The following is a 23,689-nucleotide window of genomic DNA, read 5'->3' as shown; positions in this document are numbered from 1 at the left end:
CGGTAAATATTGGTTTGCACTGATCTCCCCAGCCACTCTTAAGCACTTATGATAGAAATATTAGTAGCATGGTCTTTCATAACAAAAATAATAATATACTTGTTTTATTGCATACCATTGTCTTCAAAGTAGCAGGCTTACCAATTTCAATAGTCTCATGGGGCAGAAATGAATTCTAATGTAGTTTTTCAACAACCAAATTGGATTTTCTCTCTTTTTTATCATTGGACATCATGAGTTCCTTCTTGAACTTTTAAGCAACTTTACCTCTTGAATCTTATTAGCACAATTTTTACTGTGATGAAATCATATTTACTTCACCACTAGGGAATCTGCCAGATAACTAATAATGCATTATCTTATGCCTCTCATTGGTGGTGTTTGGAAAAAGGAAAATATTTCTGAGAGCATATGGAAATGGGTTGGAATTTTTAGCCATGGAATATATAATTTTCTGCAATAAAAAAAATTCAGCCTAGGAATCATGCATTTGGATTCTCTTTTGCCATAATTTGAAATTGACCTAAATGGATATGGATATTCCTGAAAAACATGATGCAGAGTGGCTTTTCTACAGAATTTGTATTAACTACAGAATTTTCTATTTCTATTTTTAGGTACTCTATAAGTTCATAAAAATGAAATGTTAATGTTTATCGTATTTGTATTATAAAGTGCATATATGTATATATATTGTTCTCTATAGAAAATGAGCTGATGTAAGCAAGTCATCCAATAAAATTAAATTGTGACAAATAAATTGATAAAATCACTTTCATGTCTTAGATAATTTTCACTTACCTCAGTAATGCAGAATTGTTGTTACATTGATATAGTAAATATAACAGCATTATAAGTCAGAAAGTATGACACATTAAGTCAGAAAGTAAAAGAAAAAAATTTTATTTCAGTATTGCAGGAGGGTTGAGTTAAACTAGTTGGTTTAGCTGGGTTTGGTTTTTATCTTCACTGCACCATAGGCTTCAAGTTCTTTTATTTTTTAGCTGCTGTTACCTTGTGCTTAGAGTGGAGTCGGGAAAGCTTGTCTGTGTTCCTGCTCCACCTTCCACTTTTAGCCATCCTGTATGCTTTTGCCACAGAGGTCTCTCTCCATGTACTTTTCCCTAGCGGTAAACTGCTATTGCTTACCTGGTGCTAGGCTAGTCATTGCGACGTGTGATTCAGCCTAAATTTTAGGCCAGGTCTCTTCTTCCTAGGATTGGGGTGGGGCTTTCTCAGGGTTCCCACCCGTCTACCCCAGGGCAGTCAAACTGCCTCATATCTGCGGTTGGTCTTTAGCAGAAAGACCCATTATTAGCAGATTTCTGCTTTACTTAGTGTAGGATTTCTGGGCCCAAGATGATTTCCTGACCCTCTCCCAGGAGTGGAGAGTTTCTGTCCCTCCCTTAGCAACACTGAATCTCTATTTGTGTCTGGGGCTAGAGTGTTTCTTATCATGCCCCCAGGGACAGGTAGGCTTTGTTTCTATTCCTTCCATACATGCATTGGAATTTTGTGTGAGCCTTGGAGCTAAGAGGGCTTGCTGCCACTGCTCTAGCAACTGTAAGGCTTTTAAAGGATGGTTTCGGAAAGTGGGTGGGGCTTTGGGCATGTCACTCAGTAGCAGCCTATCACTTCACTAAGTGCATCTCTTCAGTGCATCCTGCCCTGCTCCCAAACTTTCTTTTATTTGGTAGAGGTCTAAATTCTCCTGTCTTTGGTTCCTAGATATGCTAAACTGACACGCTACCTTACACTTGGCCTTTAAGAATTTGTTAAAATTTTAGTTGACTTCTTATGCAGCTAACTTTTATGTCCTATGCTCTACTAAAGATGAAATAGTTCATTTCACAGATATTGAGTCCTATCTCAATTTACTTGGGTGTCTTGAGGCTTCAAATATCTGATAGGCTCAAGAAAAATTATTCATGTAGATTACCTGGCATTTCTTTTTGTTAAGGTAGGATTGACAGTCTCATGTAGCTTTCTACATTCTAAATGAAACCAGAACTCTCATTTGCTTATTCTTACAGATGAATTTTATACATTTGTTTTCCAATTTAAATAGAAATTACATTAGGATTTTGACTAGAATTTACTAAACTCAACTTTAGAGTACTGGACATTATACTATTTGGTCTTCCCATCCATAAATACTGGTATTTCCAATTATTTATATAGAAAGCACACTCCAGATTCCTTATACTATGGAGTCCATGGTTATTAATTAATTTTAACTTAAATTCTATATTGTTACAAACACAAATAGTGGTGATTTCTACTATTAAAACACAAAGATAAGTAGGAAAATCAGAAATTATGTTGGAACCAAATGATCACATAGGTACCTAGAATTGTAACAGAAATGAAACATATTCAACTGTGAAAGTCCTAGGAGACAAAAAGGGAAATAGTGGGTTATATAGTTCTCATAGAAAAAAAAAAAAAGCAATTTTATCTGGAGAAATTTTTCTTGCTCTGAATCCCATGAAGATTTTTTTAAATGTAGTTTCTTTTAGAAATAACAAGATAGAAATTGAGTTCAAACACTGTTATGTAGAAAATAGATGTCCATTTGAAAATAGTTAGATGACCATTTCTTTTCCTTCCTTTAAATAAAGGCCAAGAGCATACTTCCTATATTAATAGAAAAATAGAAATTCTAATAAATGTGAAAAGTTCAGATAATTCTGGCAAGTTTTTCAGAACAATTGTTGAAAATATTTATTTAGAAAATACTTTAGTTGGAAAACAGCAGAAACAAAAAAAGAAATATCACATTTAATATAAGCAGTGGAATGTCGTGCTGAATTTACTTCCACAATACATGCCACACCAATCTGTGTGTGACCAGGGATGGAGGTATGGAAAAACAAAAAACAGAATTGAGATAGAGGTAGAAGATAACTCTTTGCTTACTGCCTGTAGTTTTGTTTGGAGAGGAACCTCTGTAAAACCATGAGTTAGGATAGTTCTAGTCTACTAGCATGCCAGAGACAGAACCAATAACAATCTCCTGAAATACAGGATTTGTTTCAAGGTAATTCCTTAAGGCGGTTTGGTTCCACCAATGAATAAAGTGCCTAATTCTACACTAAGCTCATCTTTTGGGACATCAGTCTCATCCCCTGCTTCTTCCCCGAGCTTCTTCCACCAGGGTGCTTGTATATGCTTCAGAGTGGTGAGATGGGCCTGCTTGGCCTTGGCCGCCACAGGCCTGGATCTACTTAGGAAGAGCTCAGGCTCTTTCCCTTCTGCCTCCTTCAGACTTGGTGCTTCTGTAGTAAATAGAAAATAAACAGGTGAGTAGAAGAGTTCTGTACAAACAAGTAGCAACTTGGAAACTACAGAGTTGGAACTCTGCAATAGCAGGCAGGGACAGGGTTCCAACTCTGAATCTATTATCATTGCTAGGTGTAAATGGCATGTGACTATTCACAAGTTGAAGCTGTAGCTGGCAGCAACTGTAACCCCCCTCCTCCCGATGCTGTGTTTAAAAGAATAAAAAAAGATGTAGGTTTTTAAAGATGGTTTATATAAAGAACAGGAACCTTTAAAATATAATAGAAGGAACTCATCCTATAGATGAGAGGCACAGTTATAACCACCGATCGATTAAAAAATACAAAACTTGCAAGTAATGGCATTAAATAGATGACGCTGGTCCTCTCTGCTCTACATACAGTGTTTCAGAGGCTGACCGAAACACTGTGGCTTCTTGGATGGGTTCTCATTAAATACACCAGTGAGGATCAGATGAATTAATTTTTGTAAAACCACTTCATTTAAAAATTATAAAAACCGCACTGCAACTACTGTCATCATCTACTTCTAAAATATGATTGACAGCTTTTGGGACTACATAAAATAATCTGACTAGTAAGACTCAGCATCTTTAAAGTTAATAACTTTGTCTGAATTGATACGTATGATAGCAAGGCTAGAGGAAGTAGTCAAGAAGGAGGTTATGGGATTCTGGATCATTTGAAAACATTGTGTGCTGGTATGATCTAGATCAGGGGTCGGGAACTTTTGAGACGGAAGAGCCACCAGGGGTCAACAAACTGCAGCTCACCAGCCGCAGGCTCTGAAGTAAAATTGAAAATGAAAATAAAACCATCATAGTTTCATTTATAAAAATTTTAAAGGATATTATTCACATAATGGTGATTATGTAAAAATATATTTATGGTTCCCGAATAACTTTTAAATTGTTGTGAGGGACAGGATTGGCTCTTCCAGGGGTCGGCAAACTTTTGAGACGGAATGTACCCAAAGAGCTGCATGTGGCTTGCGAGCCGCAGCTTGCTGACCCCTGATCTAGATGTAGAAATTTCTGAGGATGAGATGAGCTATTAGACCACTAAATGGTGTTTTTCTTCTAAAGATTTTGGATGTCACAAAATCTTGTACAGGTTGTTCCTCTTAGGAAACAAAAATGCAATAAGCACATACTCATTAGCTGTTCAATGTTGGTGCTGATCTGAGCCATCAGAGCCTCCCTGTGCTGCTGGGCTCTCTCTTCTAGGGCCCTGCCCATGAAATAGTGTTGCAGTTGTTCTTGAGCTTGGGAATGGAGCTCCTTGCTGGTCACATCTGACATCTGAGAGCTCTGGGAACAGAGGGCAGAAACAATTGTCACAGGAAGGACATATACTGGGGGTGCAAAAAAAAGTGTATACACATAACTTGTATTCATCTTTTGTTATCAATATATATTATTACAATTTTAATACAGTTTTTTCCTTTCTTAAAAATGTGTATACATTTTTTTGGCACCCTCTGTATATCAAAGTATGTTGCACCTAACCACTTAGCAGAGGTTCCAGAATGCTTAGCTGTATCTCATCTTATCAATTGAATGTTATGATTGATGTCTACTTGTACTCTTGTGAATGCATTAATAGCCTCTTAAAAGCAAGCTTTAAATGAAAATGAAGGTAGAGAAATTTCTTTTTGGTATACTCCCATACCTCACTTCCTCACACAGTGTGGTATTTTGGGAGAAGAGATAAGACTGAGAAATCATAGTGAAAACTATAAAAGATATTGTCCTGGAAGAAAAGTAAAAAGGCCAACCCTTTTGTGCTGGACCCTACCTGTTGAGACTATCTTACTTACTCGTATCTTATTTATCCTCCCAAACTTACCTAAGCCATAATATTATTACTGTTTTTGATTTCATAGAACAAGGCACAAAATCAGCCAAAGGGCTGTGTTCTTTTAACTAGTCAGCCACTTTAAAGGGAACTTAACTATTGGGTTGTCGGAAAAGTCATGACGTATTTGTTTTGTTTTTCGTTGCAAAAACGCGACATGACTTTTCCGACAACCAAATAATTAGTTTGGAGAAAAAAGAAACCTTAACTTAGAAGCTGACAAAGCTTCTGACATCACAGCTTTCTCAAATATTCCGGTTCCTGGATCTTGGATGCAGTCCTGTTCCAGCTAACACCTTACTTTTTAGCCATGAAATTTTAAACAGCTGCATTAGAGTATGGCTAGAGTAGCACTTTTTTAAACAGGAGTATGCATCAGAATCACGCATAGTACATTACCAGAAATGGACATCAAAGACCTAAATGTAAGGGCTAAAACTATAAAACTTTTAGAAGATAAGGAAAAACTTTATGACATTGGATTTGGCAATGATTTCTTGAATATGACACTGAAGGCACAGGCAACAAAAGAAAAAATAGACAAACCGGACTTCATCAAAATAAAAAGACTTTTGTGCATCAAAGGACGCTACCCACAAATATTTGTAAATCATGTATCTAATAAGGGAATAATATCTAAAATATATAGAGAACTCTTAAAACTCAGCAACAAAAAAACCTGATTAAAAAATGGGCAAAGACCTGAATAGACATTTCTCCAAAAAGGATACACAAATGGCCAATAAACACAGGAAAAGATGTTCAAAATTACTTATCACTAGGGAAATGCAAAACCAAATCACAACACAACTTCACCCATTAGGACATGAAAATAACAAAATGTTGGTGAGGATGTGGAGACAGTTTTGCTGCTGCAGTATGGAAAATAACTGACTTGAAGCAAAGTCTCCTTTACTAGTGACTACATCTCTATGCCCATGAAATTATAAGACTCCAAATCCATTAACTCTATGGTAAAACAGCTACATTACCTTATATCAACAATATATGCACATACACATCTGAGACACTGCTTTGAATATCATGCACTGTAATAATGTAACACTGATATCTGATATCATGGCATAGAAGGCTACATACTGGATGTCTTATGACATAGTCATCCACTTGTTGCTTAAGTTCAACTCTGCGTGCATCAGTGAGTTCTCTGAGTCCTTGCCAAGGAGCAAATAGTTTCTTTTTCTTACGGCACTTTTCTAGGAATTTAAGAGTCTGGGGAAAAAAAAAAAAGATTTGTGAATTTCTTTTCCCTGACAATAGAGCTATTTTCTTCCTACAACATATGGTAGTGACAATACTGTAATAACTGTCAACTCTTGAGTGTGTATAGGGAAAGGGATGGGATTGTGACAGGGGTGAGGGAGGACAATGAATGACATTTTAATTATATTCTTCTGTAGTGTTTTAATATTTTACAGGAATATACTCATGTTATTTGTACAGTAAGCAATAAAGAGGAAAAATAGGAAATAAGCATTTGGTTCTAGTATCAAATCTAGACCCTTATAAACTATATGATTTTTGAGCAAGTAACTTATCTCTACAGGACAGGTTCTATGTCTACAGAAAACAGGGACCCTAATTCTACTTAGCTTACAGGATGGTAAAGATCAAAGAGACAGTATATAAGAAAAAGGTTGGTAAAGAGTGTTCTTTCTCATGTCTTTCAGAATGGACTCCTGGTAAAACAGGAAATCTTGTAACATGCAGTATTTGGAGACAAATTTGAAATTATTCTGCCCATTTTTTTCCACTCTTCTCCCTTCTTTGTAGTTTTTCTTTTTTGAAAATTAAATTTATTGGGGTGACACTCGTTAATAAAATTATACAGGTTTCAAGTGCACAATTCTATAATACATCATCTATATATTGCATTGTATGTTCACCACCCAATTAGTTTCCACAGTGTAGTGGTTATCATGTAGTTTTTATTTTCATCAGTTACATGTTCACACTGTTTAAGACAAGGGTTGGCAAATTATGGCCCACAGGCCAAATCCAGCCCACTGCCTGTTTTTGAATGGCCTAAGAATTAAGAATTTTTTTTACACTTAATATGGTTACAAAGTTCAAAAGGAAAATAATATTTTGTGACACATGAAAATGATACGAAATTCAAAATCTAGTGTCTACAAATAACGTTTTATTGAAACACAGTCACGATTATTTGTTTAAGTACTGTCTACAGCTTCCTTTGTGCTACAAATGTAGAACTGAATAGCTGCAATAGACTGCATGGCCTGCAAAGCCTAAAGTATTTTACTGTTTAATGCTTTACAGAAAAAGTTTGGTAATGTAATTCTATTGTTTAAAGTGTAAGTTTTTTACGAATTAACAAAAATCTATCATTCTCTGCCCACTTATCCTGTCCCCTCCCCAACAAGGCAACTTTAACTCTTTCAGGTTTTTCTTTTGATGTTTATCTACATCTACTTTTCTGAGTTTTTTCAGATATAGGTATTATCCATTAACTTTCTTGTATGAAAGGTAAGGATTTAGCTCTCTTTTACTGCTTTCACTCCCATATACTTTCCATATCTCCAAACATTATATAATTTCAGTTAAATCAATGTTCATGTTTATATAATTATGTCTAGATAAAGGCTACTCATTTCTGAACCATATATGAGATCTGACAATTATGTTCGCAAATTCATCCTAGAAAAAGTGCTACATACCTCATTGCTGAATATCACTATGGTCACCTCAGAAGTACTCCCGTTAGGAAGTTATGCACTGATGCCAGAGCCTAGTCCATCCTTCAAAATAATTTTGGAACTCTTTTTCTGGAATGGCCATCAGAGCTCTTTTTGTATTACCCTTGATGTCATGAATGTCATCAAAATGTCTTCCTTTCAGTATTTTCTTTCTCTTCGGGTAAAGAAGGAGGCCAGATCAGGTGAGTAAGGAGGGTGTTCCAATACAGTTATTTATTTACTGGCTCAAAACTCCCTCACAGACAGTGCCAAGTGAGCTGGTGCATTGTCATGGTGCAAGAGCCATGAATTGGTGAAAAGTTCAGGTCATCTAACATTTTCATGCAGCCTTTTCAGCACTTCCAAATAGTAAACTTGATTGTTTGTCCAGTTTGTACAAATTCATAATGAATAATCCCTCTGATATCAAAAAAGCTTAGCAAATTGTTGCAACCAATTCACAAACTTAATTGTCAGACTTTGTAGTATACGTATATATGATGATCACTCTTCCTTCCTTGCAGTTTTTACCTTCATTGAAACTAATCTCTTTTCCTGTGCTCAGTTTTCTATGTACTTACCACTGATAATATACCCCAGACTCTGCCCTAATTTTCAATACATTAAAACACATCAGGGGCCTGCCGAGTGGCTCAGTGGGTTAATAGCTTACTCAAGAATGCAAGCTCTGAGCAACAGGGTCACCGGTTCAATTCCCGGCCCGAGCTGAGTAGCCGCTGAGCTGCCAACAGTTGGCAGGATGGCTCAGCTAAAACAAAACAAAACAAAACAAAACACAGCAGGCATTCTATCAAATTTATTTTGTTGGACACACATTTTCTGAAGCTTTCTGACCTGCTCTAATCTCTACTGATTGCTCTCTCTGACTGGTACATAGTTGTCACCCTGAGCTCTCATTCACCATCACCTTGATGACTTCTTTTCATCCTTTCTTTGTTTCGTGGATTTTATGTTGTCTTCTTTCTTGGATTATTCTGTTTTAGAGACTTTGTGATATATAAAAATGTCTTTAGTCTCTTTACCTTTAAATGATGGTTTGGTGGTGTGTAGAATTCTAGTTGGAAATCATTTTCGCTCAAGCATGTGACAACCTTACTTCATTGCCTTTAGCTTCCAGTGATACTGCTGCAATGTACTTCTGTTCCTAGTGTATTTCCCGTAATGTGAAATATGAGCTGTGATCAAAAACTACAGTGAATGTTTAAAGAAATTTATTATAGTAAGACACATCGCCATTAATGCCCCTCAAAATACCCACCCTCACTTCAAACACACTTACCCCATAGTTCTTGTCACTTTCTGTAAGTCCTCTTTCATAAGTGTCTTTAGTTGCTCCGTTGTGGCTGCCTTGATGTCCTGAATTGATTCAAAACATTTACCTTTCATGGTCATTTTGACTTGGGGGAAGAGCCAGAAGTCATCCGGTGCCAAATCCAGTGAATCAGGTGGATGAGGACACACCATAATATTTTTGACAGAAATTGCCATACCAGAAGCAAGATGTAACACAGAACCTTTCCATTGTGGACACAAACAAAATACAGTGAATGCTGCTGCTGAGTGCCATCCAACAGAAAGGCAGGGATCTTCAATAAAGGAAGCAGCACATTGAATCTTAGTAACTGTGTGTGACAAGTTACAACTTGTTCAGTGCAGTCAGTCGGGTGTGAGCTAGGGTTCAGAGAAGGTGAGTTTTCAAGTGTGCCATAAATCAACTTACATCATGACAACGCTCCGTGTCACACATTGCTTCTGGTTACAGCAATTTCTGTCAAATAAAAACATTAAAGTGTGTCCTCACATACCTTATTCACCAATCTGGCACCGTGAGACTTCTGGCTCTTCCCCAAAGTCAAAATAATTCAGGACATCAAGACAGCCACAACACAACAGCGCAACTAAAGACACTCATGAAAGAGGACTTCCAGAACTGCTTCAGAAAGTGGCAAGAATGATGGTATAAGTGTGTTTGAAGCAGAGGGACTATTTTGAGGGAGATTAATGGTGATGTGTCTTTTACTGTAATACATTTTTTAAAATTTAAACATCACATTGTTTGATCACATGTCGTAAATGTGGGTATGTTTCTGTCATTGTATTAACCATTTAGTCAGTCCTTGTAATCTAACACTCATGAGATTCATTTCTGGGAAATCCTGAATTATCTGATTTCCTCTCCTAAGTTTTTTTTGTTTTTTATTTCAAATGTTTGGATGTTTGACCTCCTGGACTGGTTATCTTTTATTTTTGCCCTGCTTTCTAGATTTCCCAAACCTTTATCCCTAGCCCTTTTATAATGTCTTCAATTTTTCCTGTCAAATTTTATTTTATTTGTTCTCATAACCATCTTGGTTTTGTTTCATGTATTAGTTTCGCTTAGCTCTCTGAGGAAATCTAGATTTTTAAAGGTTTTCTTACTCCTGCAATATCTCTACTTCTACCAAGTATTTTCACTCTATTTTAGCCTTAGCTTTCCTCAGATGTCCTGTGATACTTTCATCTGATATTTAAGAGTATGCACTACAAGGTCGGACAAGTAAGTTTGTGAACTTGTTGCAGTCATGTTGCTAACCTTTTTTGCTATCAGAGGGAGTATTCATTATGAATTTGTACCAACTGGACAGACAGTTAACTGAGTTTACTATTTGGAAGTGCTGAAAAGGCTGCGTGAAAAAGTTGGATGACCTGAACTTTTCACCAACAACTTATGGCTCTTGCATCACGACAATGCACCAGCTCACTCGGCACTGTCTGTGAGGGAGTTTTCAGCCAGTAAACAAATAACTGTATTGGAACACCCTCCTTACTCACCTGATCTGGCCCCCAGTGATCTCTTTCTTTACCTAAAGATAAAGGAAATATTGAAAGGAAGACATTTTGATGACATTCAGGACATCAAGGGTAATGCGATGACAGCTCTGATGGCCATTCCAGAAAAAGAGTTCCAAAATTGCTTTGAAGGGTGAACTAGGCGCTGGCACCAGTGCATAGCTTCCCAAGGGGAGTACTTTGAAGGTGACCATAATGATATTCAGCAATGAGGTATGTAGCACTTTTTCTAGGATGAATTTGCGAACATAATTGTCAGACCTCGTAAAAAGCTATGTAGGTGCCTGACCACTGCAGTGTACACCTGAAGCTAAAGTTGAAGAATAATGAATGTCAACTATAATTTAATAAATGTATAGTCCACAGGATGTGGAGTACAGCATAGGGAATAGAGTGAATGGAATTGTAACAGCTATATACAATGTCAGAGGGGTAGAAGATTGGGGGAGCGGGGTTATCACTTTGTGAGGGGTATAAATGTCTATTACATTGTTTTGTACACCTGAATCTAATAAAAAATAAAAATAAATAAATAAATAAAAGCTATTTAGAAACTGAGCAGGTTGGTGCGTAGGGTTTATCTACTATGTATTTCAGTACAGGGCTACTGAACTGGTTGTTTAGTTGTGTTACCTCATTGTGAGTATATTTATGACTTTTTGCTTTGGCTGTTCAGATTTTCCAAAGAAAATGCATTCAATCTATTGCTTGCAAGATATAAGCTTGGCTGACAGCAGCTGAGATGAAAAAGAGGGCTGAAGGTCTTCACAGTCAGTATATAAAATTTCCCTAATACCTCTGTGTTTTCAGTATGGTATTCGAGCCTTCAATCATATTTGCATCTTCATGTTGAGAGATCCTCTCCTTTCCTTTTATTCTTCCCTTTTCTTGATTTTCTTCTTTGCTTCTCCTTCTATCTTTCCTCAACATCCTGCTTTTAGTACAACCCTAGGCTTATGATGCTATGCTGGGAACTTCAGAGTAAAGGTTCCAAAACAGAGGCATCTCTGCCCTTAGATCAGAAAAGCCCATCTTGACATTTCTGTCTCTTTTCCTAATTCTTTGTCATTTCAGGATTCTCTTAAATTGTACTTACCTCCCAATGTTTATTTATTTTCTCAACTGCCAATGATTTGTTTCACTAAGTGCTTTTGTAGTTGGTCTGGATGGATACATGTAATAACACTATATACTTTTCTGCTATAATCGAGTAGCAAGAATTAGCCATCATTCTGGCTCTAGAGACCAGTCACCAGCAACCATCACCTTCCTTCTAAGCTTTTCAAGAGGTGAGAAAGCAAGAAAAGAAAATCCTGGAGCATTAAAAGGGAAAAGACAGCTAACTCTTCAAATTTAATTCCAACACTATACCACAACAGAGAACTCCAACTTGTCTACATAAGATGTGTAATTTTAAATTAGCAAATTTACATAGAGTTTCTTCAATTTTTAGCTACCTGAGTAACAATGCCTCTGCTTTTACACATAGTAAGGGAGGAACAGGAGGTAAACAAGAGTTCTAGCCTTTCTCTGCAAAGGATATGAATTAATAGCCAGTTCCTCCTGAGGGAGGAGTTCAGTGAAATGATAATCCTACTTTTTTCTGTGCAACTGATGATTTCTTTTTTTTCTTATCAAGTGCAGTGTTAATAGAAATATAGTGCAAGTCACATATGTAATATTAAATTTTCTAGTAGGCACATTAAAAAAGTAAAAAGAAACAGGTAAAATTAATTTTTTCTTATACAGAATAATATAAACATAATATATGTAAAATGTTACCATTTCAATATTAAATCAATACAAAAAATTATTAATGAGGTGTTTTACACTTTTTTCCATACTGTCTTCAAAATCTGGTAGGTATTTTACATTTATAACATATCTCAATTTGGACTAGCTACATGTAAATACTCAGTAGCCTCATGTGCTTAGTGGCTACCAAACTGGGACAGTGCAAGTCCAATTAACACATTGAGGACGGGGCATTTAAATGTATAGACGCAAATCTGCATCACCGGTCCACAATGTGTTAAGTATATGTCTTAGAAATGGGTGCTTCAAAAATGTGGCAAATGTGCCCTTTAAAGATCATTACCTTGTTCTGATTTTCTCTACTACTTTCCTTTTTCCTTCCATGTCTACACTCCATAATTTTCTTTTCTCTTTTCCTTCTCTGAAAGTAATCCTCTTCTTTTCTATTTTTATCTAGCTTTGCTTTGACTTCACTGTCATTTTTAATAGCGAGCTGCAAAGACTATAAATATGATCTTGACCCACACCTTTTTCATCTTACTTCAACAGAGACCCATATTCTACTCTTTGGGTGGGTAAGATATGAGGCAAATGTGATTATTTTTTTTCCTCTTATGTCAAAGGAAAGTATGAAAGCCCAAACAACTTCGCTTTCATAGTCCTCAGATATTGTATAATGACCCCTGCTTCTCTCTCAAAGGAATGGTGGACAAACAGGTATTTCACTTTAGAGTAGAGGACCCTTTTACAAAGTACTGGACTTATCTAAATCAGGCAATGTAGTGAGTCAGCTTAATAAGGACCCAGTTGATTCTCTGACAGGGAAGAGTATAAAAAGGAGGTAGCCACGAGGTAAAAGTATTAGAAAAGACCCAAGGGTTCATCTAAAGGAAGTGTCTCCAACACTGACATCCATGGGTTAATCTTTAAATGGCCTTATTTAGCAGAAGGTAAATATCAGGTGTGGGTGTGACTCAGTGGTGGTACAGGACTGTTTGATGCACATATAGCCTCAGATCCCCAGGAAAGCCTGAGAAAAGAGACACCAGACATCTCTTCCTATTTTCCTAGAACTTATCTACTCTTTTTTTTTAATGGTTTAAAAAATTCCTCGTAAAAGTTTAATCATATAATTCAACAAAGAGCGTTCAAAATCTACCACTATGGAAAACTAAAATTAACCTAACATTCAACAATAAGGGATTGTAAAACTAAATGCTATAGGACCTGAAAAACTAATATGAAAGTTAACCAAGTATAAGTGAATAACCAGATATTAGATAAGCTAGTCATTAAATGAAAGAAATAGCCTGTGTTGTGCCTATGCTCCAGATAAATCCCAGGAAAATTATTATTTAAGAATACCATTCTATAATTCAAAAATTGTAATAATATAATTATACTTAATACATTTATCTGTGCATTAAAAACATCAATATAATGCTCTGTACTTGCATAGGACTTTATACTGTACAAAACACTTTCCCATAAATTTGGTCATCTAATCCAAATAACAACTCAGTAGAAAAGGTAGACATCCATTCATACATCAAGCATGTGCTGAGAGCTGACAATAATAAGAATTCCTTATCCTTAAGATGCTCACAGCCCAAGTAAGAAAGAAAAAAAATTAACATTTCAATATAGTAAATCTGTACAAGGGTCTATGAAAGTACTAAGGACTGAGTGTAAGGTATGTGCCTTGATGGTTCTTTATTTTTTTTTTTAAGCTGAGCCATCATGCCACCTGTTGGCAGCTCAGCTCGAGCCGGGACTCGAATCACTGTTGCTCAGAGCTCGCACTCTTGAGTGAGCTCTTAGCCAACTGAGCCACTCGGCCGGCCCAAGAAGGTTATTTTATAGAGGAAAAAACTTAGGCTCAGGAAAGCTAAGTGACTTGACCAAGATTTTACAGCAGGTAAATAGTAAAGTCAGGTTTGAACCCATGTTTTTGCCTCCTAATCCAGTACTCTTTTTACTACATCAGACTCACTGCTCTCTGAAGTGTGACAGCTGCTTTATACTCCGTGAGTGATGGCCTCTGTTGGCGAAAATTTTTCCTTTCCCTGTACCCTCTCCAATGTTTCTGGATAATCAATGCTGATTTCTCTTCTATTTCCCGATTATGTTTTTCCACCTGACCTAAAAAGATGACAGACACTATTACAACCTACTCACCTCTATGCATTCTCAAATTCTGGAATCAGGACAATGATAGTAACAACAACCTTGTACTCCTTTTATTTTGTTTTCAATACTGTTCACTGGTTTTCCCAATTCTATTATTGTACAATAGTTCTAATATTTTAGAGACAGAGCTTTAAAACCTTTCTCAGACTATGCAGCTTCTTAAGAGAAAAGACTCATGTTTTATGTCACAGGAATGAGAAAAGGGCTGAAAATCCAACAGCAAAAACATTTAGGAAAAAGAATCACAAGTACATGGTTAGAAAATCATTTAGTATCACCAAAGGGAAAGGGCAAAACATATGTATGTTATTTACTCTGTGTGCTTCCAAAGTTCTCTTCAGTAATTCATTTGGTTCTATCGATGATTTTCTTTTTACTTTCTTGGAGTTGGTCAGCATATAGCTCAGGGTTCATAGTAGCTAACTGATAGAATAAGGCAGTAGGAAGTAATAATAAAAAGGGATATATTTCAGAGAGTACAAAAAAATTAATAGGATTTAATGACTGACTAGTTGTGGAGGTAAGAGAGGGAACGAACTCTAGAATGTCTCACAGATGAGAAACTGAGTAGACTTTTGGTCAATTACCTGAGATGGGGAATATTAGAGGGAAGAGATAATGATTAGATTTTGGGACGCTTGTGGATTGCTAAGTAATGCTATCCAATAGACAGCTGGCTATAGAGCTATGTTGTCCACTATAGGAGACACTAGCCACAAATGGCTACTTAAATTTAAATAAAGTAAAATAAAAAATTAAGATTCTCGAGTGCCACATTTTAAGTACTCGATAGCCACCTCTAGCCAGTGGCTATGTTTTGGACAGTAGAGATACAAAACATTTCACTTTATAGAAAGCTCTGTTGGGCTAGAGCTTAGAAGAGTGGGTGAGGATACAGACAAGTTTCATAGTGCTCAACACTCAGTAGCTGAAGCTATAGGTATGGATGGGATACCTCAGGAAGAGCAACATGAGAATAAATGGGATGAAGATGGAGCCCTGGGAAATATCTATATTTATGGAAAAGAAGAGAAATAAGAGGCTACTGAAGGACATAAATGAGTAGTAGGTGGGGAAGGAGAATGAAAAAATAACTTTGAAACCAGTCAGATCTCTCAGACTACACTTTAATATAATTTCAGCTTAGTGTGTCAAAGGTGGCAAGAAGGTGTCAAAGGTTTATATTGGGGTATGAATAAAGTTCTGATGGCAGAATCGTAATACTCAAACATCCTTACTTCAGTTCAAGAGATTCTTTATGTCACTGACAGCTACCTTTAAAAATAAATTTGTATGTTTTACTAATTTATCTGAAAGATTAGAATAGAAAAATTAGTGCAGAGATTGCTCATCATAGGCTAATAGGCATTAATCAGAAAAATTTGGTTTATTAAAAGATATCCTAAACAGTCTTTCTTTCACTTATAAAATTGATACTGCCACCTACCTGGATGAACTATTTCGAGCATACTCAGCCGTAATTCTCGGGAAAGTCTCATGGCTCTCTGTCTTTGAAGTTTCAGTTGTAATCTGTGGTTCTCTTCTTCCTTCTGCCTATTTAGCTTCAGTAATATCTTTGCTCGTTTAGATCTGTGATGAAAACAATAAGTACCTTACACACAATTTTCATAAATCATATGTCCACTCCAAAAGTATATGGAAAATGCTTGTATTTGCTAATCATATAAGTAGAGACAGAAAAAAAAGATGTTTTTAAGAAAATTCCTAGTGTTGTTAGAGTCTGATGAAATAAATTTTCATAGAAAGCTGCTATGCAACTTTCTGGAGAAATATTTAAAATACATATAAAATTCCTTAAAAATTTTAACCAATTAATTCCACTTCAAATAATTTTCTTAATGAAAAAATCTGATATGTATGTAAAGATTTATGTTCAAGGATGTTCTCCATAGCATTACAACAGTAACAAGTTGAAAACCAACCATATGTTCCACAATAGTGAACTGGATAAATAAAGACTGGCTCATTCACTGGATGGATACTATGAAAAGTAAAAATTTCAAAGAATATTTAGTAACAAGAGAATATGCCAACAATCTAATTAATGTCAAGTGAAAATAAAATCAGGATACAGAAGAAACCCAAATTGTTAAAAAATATATATTTACTTGTATACAAAAATAAATGATTAAAAACAAAAATTTCAACGGGATTTTTACTGCATGGTGTGTTTATGATGATTTCAATTTTCTTCATATGCTTACCTATTTCTCAATTATTAACAAATGTTATTTTACAACTGATTATGATAATTTTCATGTGACCACAAAAATTGTATTTAATTAGCATTTCTGTATTCTGTTACTCACCAAAATTTCTTGTTAGCCATTTCTACCCAGTTTTGATTGCTTCCTACATCATATGTAAGATCACAAGTATCAGTCTCTAGTAAATATACCCAAAATGCCTTCAGATACCCACAGAAAAAGAAACCAAAGAGGATAAGAAAACAGAAGCAGCATACATTATTTATTTTATCTCTATAGACTTAATTTGCATGCAACTCACTCAAGAGCATTTGCTTTCTCTTAGGTTCTTATAATTTAACTGCCAACAAATGTGGTACCTTGGCTATATCTTTGTAGTATTAACGGGAACTTGAACTTCATAATGGTATACAGACGGTTATAATGGTTTTTAACTCAATTTCTTTTAAAAAGCCAAAAATAATCAGGAGCAAGACAACTTTAAAAGGAAGTGTTTTAAAGTAGAGAAAAAAACTCACAAAATAATTTTGATAACATTTTGTGTGTATGTTGTTTTGTTTTCTTGCAATTTCTTAACTGCTATCAATTATAATTTATGTTTTCTCTGGTTTTACACTTAGGCCAAAGTTGAGAATTTGTTTCAAAATGTCTTTCTTACGCCTACTATCAAAGGTAGAGATGACCTCAAGTATGTGTGTGCCAAAAAGAGGAGTTCTAGAGAGAATGTAGACCAAGATGAACAGTTTCAAAGTATCTCTTACACTTCCTTTAGAGTAAGAGATCAAGTAAGAGCCTTTCCCTTCCCAAAGAGTGACTGAAGGAAACTTGCCTCTCCTAGGGAACTCCTCTGCAAATCTTCTGGGTTCTGTCACATATAGATAAGAATGCTTTGCCCTTCACCTACTTATAGAGGGTAAAAGAGAACAGGCCCTAAACAGAATCTTTCAAACTGATTAACAGCAAAACGAAAACCACTCCTGTTTCTAACCTCTAATTGATTATAGATCATTGCATTATTGATCAATAGTGCATTACCAATATTTTTAATATACTGTTAGTATGAGAAACAGTAATCATTAAAACTGCATTGGTAGGACATTTAAGCTGTCAGAAAACAGGATTTGAGAAATAGTTTAGGCATACAGGCTATGAAATGTGGTAAAACTGAAACAACTATGGAGCATGCAGGTAGAAGTAAAATATAAAACAGGAAGACAATAGAAAAGTGAGGTTCAGTAATTAAAATAACTATAAATTGTAAATATGCATGTTTCTGAATTCATGTGCTTTAATGTCAGGTTTGAAAACATTTATTAGGAATTAATGTGATTTTGCATGCTTCCCCCACCTTAGAAACATTCTATTATAGATATTCTGTGGGTAGTAGTGTCTATAACACTCATCACTCAAAAATTAAAAGATTATTAATTTAACCGGTTTCTTTGTAAGAAAGAGTAGGCATTTAAACATCTTGCATTTGTAATGCACTTCTGAAAAGAAAATGACTGATCAGAGATCACATTTTCAAATTAATTTATATAAGTACATCAATGATTTACATTTAACTAACATGAATCTTTACCATCGAAGAAGGAGTTGACAAAACTATCTGCTGACATCAGGAATTCTCCAGGAATTCCTTCCTCTGTTGTAGAATAATAAGTATGAACTTGGGACTCCCCGTGGAGAGTCCCATATGAGTTGATGGGCAAAGTAGATGATGGTCTCTGCTTGTTAACTCAACAAACATTTGTCTGAGTGATTGCTGCCCGCTTGGTAGCATAGAAGCGAGACAGTTCTGCCCTTAAGGAGCTCAGTTTAAAGGGGAAGTTGAAGGGTAGCAGAATATTGATATAAAGATTATTTTGGGCTGGAGGCAAATGAGAATCAACAAATGCAGAAAGCCGCCTCCACAGAGCTTCCCTTATCAGATAAAAAGCAGAAAGGTCTGGGAAATGAGGAGTACCATAAATCCTTCCTCCCAAAGAAGTTTTATGGCCATGAAGAAGATGGAAAGTTGGTGCCAAGATGGACCTGCACAAATAATCCATATCTTCCATTAGTTTTCCCAATGTATTTCCCTTCCCACAGTTTGCTGCCCTTGGAAGCCTAGAACTCCTTTCTTTGCACCTGTCACTTCTTTCCAAATTTATTATTCTTTGTTAAAATCTCTATTAAGCCCAAGTTCTAACCTCCCACCTTTGAGTTACTCGTCATGTGAGGTTTCTTCTACGTGATGTGCATTGCACAAGTAAATAAACAGTTTTCTCTTGTCCATGTTTTGTTTTGTTGTTGTTGTTAAGTCTAATTTTCAGGGTCCTAGCCAATGAACCTAACATGGGTATAGGAAAAAAAATGTTTTCTTCCCCTACAAAGTTAAATAAGTATAACTAAAACACCTAAATATCGGCACCATGATGGAGGTAGGTAAATTGTAAAGTTTCATGAAGGTAACTGGAGCAGCTATTAGCTGCTACAGAAAACACTGCTGAGGAATAGTATAATATTTAACAGAAAATAGTTTTGACCATGAAAAATGATTAAATAAAAAAGAAACCTCCAAGAAAGTGCTTTAGCAAGGGTGTAACTGTGAATGAATGCCTCTTGCTGAATCTAGAGCTCTGATGAATCTGGGCCGGTAATTTTGAGTGGTGGGCTGTCCCACCCCTCCAAAAAATGGGAGGGGGAAATTACAATAAGATCATGACCTGACCACAAAGAGATAGAAATAACCTTTGCAGAAAGCCCAGCTATAAAGGAAGCAAGAGTAATTTGCATAAACTGTTGCAACAAATAAAAGAGGAAAGGTACTGAAGCCTGGAGCAAGCTTGAAATTAAATAGAACCCAAAGGTTAAAACTATACTTCAGTCTTTCCTAAAATTTCAAACTCAAAATACTGGAAAGGAAACAAACTCATTATAATGTGAGATTTAAATAATTTTGGCATAAAAGCTCTTTTAATGGAAGTATTTATAACTAATCAGGTTTTGTTACATAAAACAATGGATTTTCTATTTTAAAATAGTGTAGTAGTAATTAGATTCCATAGACATACTTCTAAGTGGACAAAATCTGTAATCCTGGGATACTTTTAAATAAATATTTTAATAATGCAAAAGAAAGTAAACTGGCAAATTTGGCAACTATTGTGAGACTAAACATTAAAGGTCTGAATCCACAGAATAGGGGTACTTTAAATGTAAGGGGGTAACAGCTGAGAATGATAGCAGGTAGAATCCATAAGTAATAAATTACTCTGAGTTCACACAGAAGAAAAGGCGAGAACATCTCAGATACCTGAACAGAAGAATATACATTGTGACTCAAAGCATTTATCATTTCCCAAATTTATTTGACCAAAGAAATCCTTTTTTTACTTTTTTTTTATGAAAGAGCTTTTAGGATAGACAAACTTTGAGCAATGCTGGGATGGATTATACTTGCCTCTCATGAATACTATTTAACAGATCTGTTTGTCTAACTAGATTTGCAAATCTTCAAGGCAAAAAATGTGCAATATGCATTTTCCCCCTACCGTTTTCTAAGTGCCAGGCAATATACTAAACAAAACTTTGTATCATTCTAATCATATAAGGTACATAGACAATTATTCCCATTTTATAGATGGGAAATTTGAGGCTGAGAAAGGTGGGACAAGTTATCCAAGATCATTCAGCCCATAAGTTGCTGAAGTGGGCTTACAAACTCAAATTCTGTTTAACTCTCCCAATACCTAGCATAATCTCTGGTATATATTCGGGATTTCAAATATGTTTAAAATATTAATGCTTTGTTTTCTACCAACAAAACTCATGCCCAATAATATTAATAACCTATGTTTAAGTCTTCTCTGAAGGAAATTTTCATCAAAAAGAATGTCTACTAAGGAATATAGTTAGCCAGTGGATTCAATACCTGCCACTAACCCATCCAGATTCTTACAGGCAATGGAAAGAACATACATGCACACATATACACACAGACACAGAACTTAGCTCCTAGGTCATTTATGATAAAGTAGAGCCATCTCAGAGATGATTCTCATGTAGTCTAACTGAAAGCTAAATTTTAGTATACTATTTTAAAATATTTTTAAAACTGAGAAATGCAGCTGCAGTTACTAAAAGAATAGTTTCAGTTTTCTTGAAAAAAAAATTGACTTCTGGAACGTGCAAGTTTCACTTTAGTAAATTAAAATTTAGCTTTCAGTTAGTTACGCTGCATGAGAAATCGCCTCTGAGATGGCTCTACTTTATCATAAATGACCTAGGAGCTAAATCATTTGTGTGTGTGTGTGTGTGTGTGTTTGTGTGTGTGTGTGTGTGTGTGTGTGTTGTTTTCATTGCCTCTAAAAATCTGGATGGCTTAGTCATATCAAAACTGGGCCGTGTATTCAGTATTTCATTTTTAGTCTAATTGAAATAGACTTAAATGACAAGCTATGTCATATCTGCATGCAGTGTTTACTGAGGAAAATCAGGTTAACATACTTAAATACACGTACATGTTTTTGCTATAATTACATATGAACAATTATAGCATTTTTTTATTTTAAGGGTTTAAGAAGGTAATAGACTATCACTGGCTCCCTCTGTAGGCTTGGCCCACAAAAAAAGTCTTATTAAATGAATAGGATTGTGTGTTTCTTACATTAGATTCCTGTCTTACAATATGTCCTTGCTTTGAAACTGCATCTATCTGGTTACTGGAGTGCTGGTACTCAAAAATATATAGAACAAGAATGAAAGTAAGAATAAAAGAAACAGATTAGAAAATTGAAAAAAAAATCCCTAAATTTTCACTCAGCTGTACTCTAGTAAGATATATATAGCCCTCTCAGATCATCATTCCTCTCACCAAAATATTTTACCTGAAACTCCTCTGCAAAGTAATGACAGCAGATGGAAGCTTCTTTAATCTCTTTCTAGTTTGGAAACCCTTCCAATAAGCTTGAATCAAGCAAGCTGCTTGATGTAGTTTCTGAAAATAAATGCCAGAATTATATAGAGACATTTCTAAGAAAGGCTTTTTAAGAAGTTTACTTTTTAAAATATCAGGCCTGGGCAAATATTAATCTCCATCTCTAATAAGTTGGGCAGGAGGCATCATTTTCATAGGCCAAAAACAGGGAAGGCCTAAGAATATTAAACCCGACCTCCCAAAGGAGGTACATTAGGCTCCCTTGGGCAATATCTAGAATGTATTCAAGACATAGTCTGGTAAGCTCCAAATTCTCCCTGAGTAATCTTACTTCTGACTCCCTTTACAAGTATTTCATAGTTCTGTTTATTTAATGCTCTTTAACTCTTTGTTTGACATCCTGGCCTCACTTATTCCAAGACTCAAGATATGAAGAACTCTGTAAATAAATAAATAAATAAATAAATAAATAAATAAATAAATAAATAAATAAATAAATAAATAAATAAAGGCTCTGGGGTTAAAATTCAGTCCATAAATAACCCCTTTTCCCCATCAAATTATGGCTGCTCTGGATCTTGGGGGAAATAACTTAAAAAAGGGGGAGGCAGAGCAAGTAAAAGATTCAAGAAGCTATCACTCTCCAATATTTTGAAACTAAAATGTTTACTGAAATGCTAGTAAAATTATCATGCATATTATTTTTATAATTAAATACCTGCTCTTCTACTCCATGATAGACCTTTGGGCTTAAAAGGCCAATGAGCTGTCTAAGTTCTTGACTAAACTCTGTCCCAGGCTCTTGTTTATTTAGTAGATTTCTGAGTCCTGAAATAGAATAACAAAGATATAATTATTAACATGATTTAGTATTTTAATCAATATTAATTTGAGGTTTAAAAGTCTGATTTAGAAACAAATGAATACAAGAATCACATGATTTCTAGACTAAGGTCTTTAGGATATTCCTTTGTCCTAAGAGTTCTTATGTGCTTACTGGTGCGATCTGATGCAAAATCTGTCTAGTCAATCTCTTTAATTAAAAAAAGGAGAATGGTGGCTCAGTTGGTTAAGAGCTCACTCAAGAGTTTGAGCTCTGAGCAACAGCAGTTCGAGTCTAGCCCGAGCTGAGCAGCCGCTGAGCTGCCAATAGGTAGCAGGATGGCTCAGCTAAAAAAAAAGGAGAATGGTATCATTGTGATAAGTCAAAGAATGGAGATATATAATTTATTTCCTGTTTGAACATAAATACCTTAAACTGAAATATTTTTTAAACTAAAACATTTTTTAAAAGATAATGATACATACTGAGTAAATGCTTACCCTGTGGAAACACTTAAGTAGGTTATTAGTCATTAATTAAAGGAATTTATTATTAAAAATACACAGTAATGTATATAACTTGAGGCCAATCAATAGGTTGCTGGGCAAATATTATTGAAGTGCTCTAACACTAAAATACTGCATTTTCATCCCAAAATAAAACACAGTAGTATAAGGTACAAAGGAAATCCAATTCCCAAGGCATGTTGGAATGATGTATTACAACATATGTATTCAATATAAATACATAAGCTACAATGGCTTTGGAGTGTATAATTGGGGAAGCCACTATCTGGATCTTTCCACATTTTATACTTTCTTTAAGACAAGATCTTTGCAGTATTAATCATTGTAAAGTATCTTGAGGAAACTGAGTTAAGTTTTACTATGAGAAAAGAGAAGGAGACAGATTGTTAAATTGAAATTCCTTTATAATGAACTTTGTTGGACATTCACATTTCTATTGAAGAAATCTAATTACAAAGTTAAAAAAATGTGTATCTGCCACAATACCATCTAGAGCAGTGGTTCTCAATCTTCCTAATG

At 35.4% G+C, this 23,689-nt stretch overlaps 1 protein-coding gene across 1 annotated transcript in view; it reads right to left on the bottom strand.

Moving 5' to 3' along the window:
* Positions 1-922: 922 nt before the first annotated feature.
* IQCB1 (IQ motif containing B1) overlaps positions 923-23,689 on the bottom strand; it is a 66,476-nt gene continuing 43,709 nt past the window's right edge. The window contains exons 9-15 of the mRNA XM_019652820.1: positions 22,539-22,648; positions 21,771-21,880; positions 16,119-16,261; positions 14,475-14,623; positions 6,261-6,392; positions 4,456-4,612; positions 923-3,278 (exon numbers count right to left, since the gene is read on the bottom strand). Coding sequence (XP_019508365.1) covers positions 3,049-3,278; positions 4,456-4,612; positions 6,261-6,392; positions 14,475-14,623; positions 16,119-16,261; positions 21,771-21,880; positions 22,539-22,648 — 1,031 coding nt within the window. The 3' untranslated portion in view covers positions 923-3,048. The remainder of the gene's footprint in view (positions 3,279-4,455; positions 4,613-6,260; positions 6,393-14,474; positions 14,624-16,118; positions 16,262-21,770; positions 21,881-22,538; positions 22,649-23,689) is intronic.

This window comes from Hipposideros armiger, unplaced genomic scaffold, assembly GCF_001890085.2.
Source record: "Hipposideros armiger isolate ML-2016 unplaced genomic scaffold, ASM189008v1 scaffold_8, whole genome shotgun sequence".
NCBI lineage: Eukaryota > Metazoa > Chordata > Mammalia > Chiroptera > Hipposideridae > Hipposideros > Hipposideros armiger.
This window is presented reverse-complemented; position numbering and strand designations above follow the sequence as displayed.